Source organism: Sinocyclocheilus anshuiensis, unplaced genomic scaffold, assembly GCF_001515605.1.
Source record: "Sinocyclocheilus anshuiensis isolate Anshui unplaced genomic scaffold, SAMN03320099.WGS_v1.1 scaffold1236, whole genome shotgun sequence".
Taxonomy (NCBI): Eukaryota; Metazoa; Chordata; class Actinopteri; order Cypriniformes; family Cyprinidae; genus Sinocyclocheilus; species Sinocyclocheilus anshuiensis.
In genome coordinates, this window is record NW_015546096.1 from 491,433 (window position 1) to 501,518 (window position 10,086).

Genomic DNA, 10,086 nt, shown 5'->3' on the forward strand with positions numbered 1-10,086 from the left:
CTTTCCCTATACCTAATATTTCTGGTAGCAGGGTTGGGCTGCCTCCCCTTGTTCAGGGCATTGTCTTAGGAACATATCTGTTTGAGGACAGTTGTTTTCCCAACTTGGTTGAATGGCATGTCCCTCCTTAATAGTAGAGTTGGTTGGGTGCCCCATTTTCCCTACGCTTTTTTTTTTTTGCTGTCCTGGTGTCATTGGCGTGCCCCCCTTCTTAAAGTCCCCATGAAATCAAAATTAAAGTTTTTTGGGTGTTAGTATCAATATGTTAGTCTTAAGGTTATCTATAAGGCAGTGTGCTCCAAAACAGTGACAAAATTTGCATTTAGACGATATAAGCATTCAAAGCTTGCAGTTCGTCACTTCCACCAAAACGGCTCAACGATTTTTTTTGACGTCACATCATACTTCAGCTCCTCATCAAACTTTCTGTCCAATCAAATGCTCTCTAGAATCCGAAGCGCCCGCCCCCTACACTATAAAATAGACGGCTGAAATCGGTCACTTGTCCACAGAATTAGTATTTTCTGTACAGTGAATGGCACGTAGTGCACTATATAGGGGACAGGGAACGATTCAAACAGTGTAAATATGCTTTCCATTGAGGAAAAAAAGAAGTCTGGTTTCGCGCTGTCACGCTAACCACCGCACACACACTCTGCTCCGGTCCAGAGACATGATAGCATGGAGCGGATCACATGAGCGAGTCGGCACCTACCACAAAATGTATCGGAGCTATTTTAATTCTACACAGAATGCTATATTTTATAGCAATATGGATGAGATTGTGGCTGGCTTACCCTGTCAAATGCGGCTTTACGGAGCTCAACGGCTCTAGCCCAAGCTGTGATATAAACGAACGCTATTGGCTATTTTAAAAAGGGGCGGGGCTGCTTGATATGTCCCGCCCTGTCTTCCTGTTTCAGTTAAAATGACGTCAACACATAGAGTAACGCTGCGTGTTTCTAAGCATTTCAGGGGACCTTTATATCTTTTGCTTTTTTTCCCTTTTTTTAGTTTGTTAATCATGTAAATATCAGTAACATGTCAGTCTCATTTAGTCACACCAGAGACTTCCCTCAGAGCTCAGAATGTTCCTGATTCTCCCTCAATTCACCCCCTCCCTCACTCGCCCTCTCTCTCTCTCTCAGAAGCGCACTCTGTTTCTTGGGAAGAAAGAACAAAGCAAGAGAGGTGAAAAAAGATAAGAAAGCAAGGGATTTGCTCGGGGTTATTTGGGAAAGCATGTTCAGAGATAATCTGTTCGATGGAAAGGACTTCATTTCGTTATTTGAATTGAGTTCAGCTATTCCCTAAATAATTATGCCATTTAATACTGCATACTACCAAATCCCGGATGAATTTTTTACACAAAACTATTATGAGAGAGCACTAAAACAATTATAAAGAAGCAGTGTGCCCAGGGAATCCTCTTTCTGCAGGCTTACACCATTTCCTAACTAGAGCTGGGGGAAAATCGGTTTATCGATGCTTCATGATCCTGAATCAGTCCAAAAAAATTCAGAATTGATTCAGAGTTGAATTATTAAAACCATGGTGTTATGAGCACTTAGTTGCTTAGCGATTCACTACACACTGCCGTTCAAAAGTTTAGATCAGTAAGAATTAATATGCTTATTATAAATGTTTATTTGTTTGTTTATTTATTTAATAAGGGACAATACACATTAATAATAAATAACATTTAAAATGTGTCGGATTTAGCCAAATTGGCTAATTTTCATCAGTAGTCCCTTGGCAGATTGATGTTAAAGACGATGAAAACAGCAGACAAAATATTCTTTTAACACAAAAAGAATTAAGAAACTGCAAAATCTCTACAAATGGTCACAATTTTGTTACAACAGTAAACACATTTTCAGCCTTCTAGAGAAACCACAAGTACCTGTAATATAACTTCTTTAACTCTGGCGGAAGTCTATTCCAGTCATGTGTTCCTCTAAAAGCAAATAATAACTGGCCAAAAGGCAGAGTAAAAATATTTATAATGTTACAAAAGATTTCTGTTTTAAAAATAGAAACACAAAAATATTAAGTAGCACCGCTGTTTTCGACATTGATAATAAGAAACGTTCTTGAACACCAATCACAGAATGATTTCTGAATGACCATATGAATCTGAAAATGACTGCTGATAATTCAGCTTTGCCATAACAAGAATAAATTACTTTTTTTTGTCCTAACTAGTCAGGACATTTTGTTGATTGCATGGTTTCTATTTCTACAATATCGAGACAGTTAGCCATGCACTCCAAATCTAACTGATTCAAAATTCAGTTCCTGATAATGTCGCAATAATCATTAAATATCTTCTAAATAGCTGTGCTAAATTGTCAGGACGTGCATTTTGCACTCTGCACAAACACACAGATCGTCTTTTGGTTGTGTATGGAATGTGTATATAGTAGGGATGTGCATCTCCATAACTGAGGGTGATGCGATACGTATCTTGATGCATAGCCATCGATACGATACTTAAAGTTACATATGAAGCAGCTACCGATGTGATACGATTCACCCCATTACGATGCAGTGCGATCCGATTTAGATTCGATTCAATGCAATACAATGCAATGGAAAAAATATGATGCTATGCAATTCAATATGGTACAGATAGTTTGCAAATCACGTTCAGACAGATAGCAAGTCATTAATTAACTCAAGTGCCTTCTGACTTCTAATGCCTCGGTCTCCGTAGTGTTGTGATATGTCATATTCACGTAGCAGCAGTGGTGATGAGAGAACGCGCTTGAGAAACTGTTTAGAGAGGAGAAATCAATCTACATATAAAATATTGGTCACAAATTATTGGTCACTTTCTAAATAATAAAAGTATAGCACATCTAGATAAATAGTTTTTTTACCAATGCATATATGTTAGAAATGATGCATCGCAATACAAATGCCAACTTGGATCCAGTGCATACTTTTTAAAATCAGTGCATCGCATCGTTAACTTTAATGCCGATGCACTGATGCGAATCTGTGAATATTACCATCCCTAGTATGTAGCTGAGAAATGTGCTGTATCTGTTATCTTATAAAAGGTCAGTAGTATTTATAAGCCCATCAAAGTCCTGCTCATGCATGTGTGCCATGTGCATTTAAGCACTGCAAGACTTCCATAATTGCTGTCTGTATTACTTTCTTTCATTCTCCCCTTGTGTTCTGCTTATCCCTTTGCTCTTGTTCTCTCTCACTTTCCTTCTCTCTTTCTCCATCTCAGCATAGTTGAGAAATCACATCTGAACTAATGAAAGTGGTTTGATTTATTTCAAACGTGGCACTTGAATAAGTGGCTCATTATCATGGTAAAGAGAATTGGTGACAGCTTGCAGTGAGACTCGCTTATCTTCTCTCTTATTTCCTCTTTCTCTCGTTCTCCTTATTGTTTCTGTCACTCTCCCCTCTCTGCCTTTGATCCGCTAATTTGCAACGTTTTTTGCCAATCCCTCCCCCATTCTTTTCTTTCTCATTCTCTTCATCTGCTTTTCCCCTTTTTTATATCTGTTTTGCTTGAATATTTCTTTGCACTGATTTTTTCTTGCTTTCATCTCCTCCCTCCATCATCTTTTCCACTCTTTCTCTTTTTTTCCCCCAGGTGGAATGAAAGAGCAGGATTTGATGTGTATAAAGCTGCATGGCGTGAATCGAATAGGGCTAAAGAAGATTATAGACTTCATTTACACCGCCAAACTCTCTCTCAACATGGAGAACCTACAGGACACCCTAGAGGCTGCTAGCTTTCTCCAGATCCTGCCTGTCCTTGACTTCTGCAAAGTCTTTCTCATTTCTGGGGTAGGACACTGTTCAAACCATTTCAAATGAGAATGCTCTAATGTACTTTGTAGTATTAACACACAGTTCTTATCCTCTCTTAGGTGTCACTGGACAACTGCGTGGAGGTGGGGCGCATCGCCAACACCTACAACCTCACAGAGGTGGACAAATACGTCAACAACTTTATCCTAAAGAATTTCCCCTCGCTACTCGGCACCGGCGAGTTTGTCAAACTTCCATTCGAACGTCTAGCGTTTGTGCTCTCCTCCAACAGTCTAAAACACTGCAGTGAGCTGGACCTGTTCAAATCTGCATGCCGCTGGTTACGCTACGAAGAAGGCCGCATGGAATACGCCGCCAAGCTAATGCGCAATATCCGATTCCCCCTCATGAGTCCAACAGAACTCATAAACCACGTACAGACTGTCGACTTCATGCGTACGGACAATACCTGTGTTAATCTTTTATTAGAAGCCAGCAACTACCAGATGATGCCATACATGCAGCCAGTGATGCAGTCGGAACGAACTATGATCCGTTCAGACAATACCCATTTAGTGACGCTAGGGGGCGTGTTACGGCAACAGCTGGTTGTAAGTAAAGAGTTGCGACTTTTTGACGAGAAAGCACATGAATGGAAGGCACTGGCACCCATGGACGCCCCGCGCTACCAGCACGGGATCGCAGTGATCGGGAACTTTTTGTATGTGGTCGGGGGACAGAGTAACTATGACACGAAAGGAAAAACAGCTGTGGATACCGTGTTTCGATACGACCCGAGATATAACAAGTGGATTCAGGTGGCGTGTCTGAATGAGAAGAGGACTTTCTTTCATCTGAGCGCTCTCAAAGGACATCTATATGCGGTGGGCGGGAGAAACGCTGCAGGAGAACTGGGTGAGTCAGGAAGGGATTTTAGTGTCACAGCAGGGGACAGATTTCTAAGGGACATGCTGTGCTTCAGTTGTTGACATGTTTTGTAAATATAACATTAATAGGAGTGCCTTGCAGTTTGCTAATTACGTGTGGATGTAAAAAAAAACAAAAAAAAAAACAAATTTCTAGATGCTAAAAAGATCCTGGTATTTTCGGTTGGTCCTAATTATAGAATGATTTGACTTAATCCTGAAGGAGAGTTAGTTTGTCAGCAATGCTGCCCCCTAAGGGGTGTTGCTAATCATGTCAGTGGTTCTCAACTGGTGGGCCGTGACTCAAAATACTTCGTCACTAATGTAGAAGCTAGCATAATTAGGCAGATACCAACATGGACTTGACTTCACCTCCACCTTCAGAACCATGGATTACACAAGATAAAAATTACAACCCAGACTACATTAAAAACTCGTTTGCGTGCAGTGAGGATCAACACATTTTGTGCTGTCACCATTGCGTTTTGTAATGTGAATTTTGGAATGCTGAGAGCATGACACTATCAAAAATGTAAAATTGCAGTGTAACTGAAGTAGCAGCAGATAATTTCTAAAGAGTAGAGTGCAGATATGTCTCTATGCATTAGGGCTGCACGATTAATCGAATGCGATATTCATGCGCATCTTGTCAGTAAAGCTGGTTCTGTGATTAGTAGTAAATCTCCATCACGTGCTTTCAGATGGAGCAACATTTACTACACAGAGCCATAGTTCACTGACAAGCTACGCAATATCGCGTTCATTATCGCAGATAATTTAATCGCGCGATAATGAAATCGAAGATATCATTCTGCGATAACAGCTGTTTGCGTAGCTTCTCAGTGAACTACAGCTCTGTGTAGTAAATGCTGCTCCATCTGAAAGCATGTGAAAATACCACATTTAATAACGTTTTTACTCCAAACTCACTTTATAACGTGAGTCGAGTGTTTGAAATAAATCCTTCAGTGAGATAATGTGGCTTCTTACACAGAATAAGGCACGCAACATATTTCATAGTATTCTAAGAGGTGATAAAGGCTATTTCGTTTAGCATTTAAAGGGGTCCTATTATGCTCTTTTACAAAGCCTTGATTTTGTTTTGAGGTTGTACTAGAATAGGCTCTCATACTAGGTTGTTCGAAAAACACATAATTTTTCACATATTTTACATTATTACAACACCTCTCTCCCCAGTCTGGCATGAATGGCTCGAATAGTTCCTGTATCAAATGAAGGCCCACCTTCTGAAATACGAAATGTGCTGTGATTGGTTAGCTGGGCCAGTGTGTGTTGTGATTGGCACCACTCAGCGCCTGGTCGGGAAATGACATGCCCCTTACCACTGCGAGCTTCAGTGTAAATATTGCGTCAAAATCAAATCAATTTGAGCGCGATTTAAACCCGGATGATTGTAAGCACTCTTAAGTTTGTCTGCCTTGTGAAAACTAGCGCGTCTCCGACATAGTGATAACACTCATTGCCTTCTTTAGTGCAGCTCAACCATGTCTCATCACATTCGTCGATCTTTGTGATATCACAAATCCCGGAAAATATGCGTTGTAGTCCAATCGAGTCGTTCGTTGTAGTTTTTGAAAAGTGATTTCTGTTAAATAAAATATCTCCTTTTGAATCGGACTTTGAGCTTTGTAACTTTGCAGATCTTTTTTATGCTCAAACAGCAACATTACAGACTAACTTAAGTTGAAAAAGTGAAAAAGCATAATAGGACCCCTTTAAATTATAAAAGTAATTATAATAAGAACTCCGATAAATCATATATTGTCATAGTCCTGTGTTTATTAGTCACGTTGAATCAATGAAAGCTGTTAAATCTTCACTTTATTCAGCTACCGATTTCTTCTACGAGCTGATTTCTGGCCTTCGGATGGAGATTTACTACTGATCACAGAACCGTGCTTCACTGACAAGATGCGCATGACTATCGCAGCTTTTGCCTTATCGCGATTGCGGTTTCATTTCGATTTATCGTGCAGCCCTACTATCTCATCAGTTGTTCATTGCATTAACACAAATCTGAATGCGAGCTTGCAGTGGATCAGATGGTAAAGTCCATCATACATCATACATCACCAGAGAGAAGGCTGTCATATCACCAGAAGATCAAACTATGACATTTTGATGAAAAATTCTGACTTAAATAAAAAAAAAAGAAAACAAAGAAATAAATGTATGCATGGATGAATTGTTCACAATAAGATCAGAAAGATGCATTTAGAAAATATATGGGGTGATGGTCCATTTTGAGCCTATGTCATGATAATACCTTTACTGCATATTGTTGAGCATATGTGGTTAACTGTAATATTAATATATTTTAATGTTTGTTTTTAAGGATATTGTTGTTTACTGTGTACTGTAAGCAATTGTGGTACTTTCTGGGTCACAACTCAATGTCAAGCGTAAAATCCTAAAGCAAACCCAGTTAAACCACCCACACATTTTTATCTCATTCATTTGAAAGGTGGTCAAACTCATCCTTTTATTGTAGAATTCAGTTATGCCGGGATTTGAAAAAGCTCTGTTAAAAAAATATAGTGCGGTATAATAGTGTTATTTAGTGCTTATTAACTGCAGTGCATCATTTTGTTATTTGATATTTATTTGTTGATTATACTTAAGAGTATTTAATATGCCTTCTAATATGTATTCAAGACAGATAGCAATTAGATCATCGTAGGCTACAGATGTTTGGATGCCCCAGAAATGACAGAAAGTGAGGAATCATTGGTGATGCACATGGATGGAGCACCCTTGAAACTCAAAAACTAATTAGCATTGGGGCAAAAAGAGCTTTCAGCAAAAATATTAATAGTATACAGGATTTATGTCCACACTGTTTGCTTTATAGTCATTATTCCAGCGGCTATGGTTGTATGACTGCATCAGGCAAAGGTGGAGCTTAACCAGAGATGATAGTTCTCACAGGGTGAATGCCTCAGTGCAACCTGGGTAATTAAAATGCAGGGGCAGCCTGCATATAGCAGAACACCAGAACATAGTGCAAACACATTAATATCTACACAAACAAAAATGACCCTCCCATCATCCACAGCAATGCTCCCCATAACTATGCACACAAACACACTCACACCAGATATGTATAGCACCTCAAAATTGACAGGAAAGAGACAAAAACACACACAGATGTCACACTACAGAGGTTTGATAATGGACTCTGACATGCTCACTTCCACAGCAAGACTGAGAAAAAGCACAAAAAAATTTACTTACAGCTTTCTGCATGCAATTCACTTTGACACACACACTCTCTGGCCTTTCTCATGTTTATCAGACGACGCTCAAGCCCCTAGCGCTCAGTTGCCCATGTTTCTATAGTGACCTCCATCATGGCAGTCAAGTGGAATTTATTGCTTTGAGTTGAATTTAATCTTTTTACCCCGTACTGTTTGAGGATTCTGCCCGCAGTCTAATATTACTGCCCAGTGTGTTTGATTTGTCACTGACTCTCAGTACAGGATTTGCAGGAATTTTCCATTACTGCAGTTAAATATGAATGACAAGTGATTGATTTTAAAAGCTACAAGCAGTGTTTTTTTCTTCATATTTAACTTGTTTTAAAAATGTGGACTGACAGATCCTGATAAATGTGTCTGTGTTGGGTCATGAGGATTGAGCGAATGACTGTTGTGCGAGTGATATTTACGATCATAGTTTAAAGACAGTCTGACAGTGGTGCTGTCTCGCTCATTAATTTACAGATATAAAGCGTATGAAAGTTGTATTTTTGGTTCTGAATCAGAACAGATGCAGACTCTCCTGTTGTCGATCATTAGTGGAAAACAGGCCGTCTATGCTTGCTGTAATAAACAAATTTAGACCATGCTGGCAGCTTTTGGCAATTCCATTGAAAAGTCAAGCACATCAGTTTTAGAAAAACCTTGGAATAAATAAGTACACTCTAAAAAATGCTGGGTTAAATACACCCCAGTGCTGGGTGAAATATGGACAAACCCAGCAATTGGGTTGTTTGGGCCCAGCAGTTGGGTTAAATGTTTAATGTTCTGGGTAGTAACCCAACCACTGGGTCAAAACAACCCAATTTGCTGGGTTTGTCCATATTTTACCCAGCACTGGTATGTATTTAACCCAGCATTTTTTAGAGTGTAGAAACTTTATGTACACAGTGAACTTATGCTGTTGTGAAGTATGTATGATGAATTGTCTCTCAACTCTACTTTAAATACCCATAATTATGTGTAACCAGTGTGTAACGATTTTATATTTTTTTGCGGACACTTTATTTAAAATCATATGGATATCAGTGAGGGAGTCATGAACCTTCATTGCTCATTTTCGGACCACTCATTTTCCACCTGCTGCTGTTTAGGATTTTACATACAGTTGGTTTAGTAAACTGCTTATAAGTACTTGGACAAGCTACATTTTATGTTATTACAGTTTCTTATCCTTTTATTTTTTAGCCAGAAACAGCATTAAGAGCTTGTTCTGTGATTGGTTTTATATTATCTTATTTAAAAGAGTGACATATTCTGAATAAACATCTAGCCCGGAATCAGATAAGTCCCCAAAACTGCTATTTTTCCCAATCTCCGATTTACCTTGGATAAAGAGAACTAGAAATGAATATATCATCTGCCTGTATCAGATCTTCTCTTTATCATCTGATCTGTGTGGACCGATACTTTATAAACCTATGAAAAGCATTGCTTCTGATTTAGAGAGATTAGATAAGAGCAGTGAGTTTTTGTGAATATTTAACAGGTGAAGTAGCGGTTTCTGTGGATACAGTGGTCTTTGTACCATTATTGGGTTTATATTGTGTACCTCCTTCAATAATGGTTAATAATAGATCATCATCTCTGTGGCAGAATGTCACTGAATCTATATTAATGGTCATCAGAATCTAAACTTGCATCTGTTCAGTGTGCTTTGAAAGTACACTAGTTTGGTTGTGTATAATTGAGCACTAAAGCGTCCCTTTTCTCTCTGTTTGTGAGAGCATGACTAATGTACAAGAACTCATTTTTTGTCCCCTTTAGACCTCTTCCTGGATCCACATTAACTCAGCTGTTAGTCTAGTCATCTTTCTTGGCATTCAAGACCTTGTTTTCATCTCTAATTCTCACTGTCTCTTGTCTTTCTCTAGCAACTGTGGAGTATTATAACCCCAGAACAAATGAATGGAATTATGTCGCCAAAATGAACGAGCCGCATTATGGACACGCAGGCACTGTTTACGGAGGATACATGTACATTTCAGGTACCTGTCACACATCTGTATGTTTGTTTGTTATGTATGTGGGTCAAAGACGTTAAAGGGATAGTTCACCCAAAAATGAAAATTTGATGTTTATCTGCTTACCCCCAGGGCATC

The 10,086-nt window shown here is 39.0% G+C and overlaps 1 protein-coding gene across 4 annotated transcripts in view; it reads left to right on the forward strand.

Annotated features, from left to right (window-relative positions):
• LOC107700252 (kelch-like protein 13) overlaps positions 1-10,086 on the forward strand; it is a 66,153-nt gene that overhangs the window by 51,554 nt on the left and 4,513 nt on the right. For all 4 annotated transcript variants that reach the window (XM_016501856.1, XM_016501857.1, XM_016501853.1 and 1 more), the window contains one exon: positions 9,859-9,972. In XM_016501856.1, the coding sequence (XP_016357342.1) occupies positions 9,859-9,972 (114 nt within the window). The remainder of the gene's footprint in view (positions 1-9,858; positions 9,973-10,086) is intronic.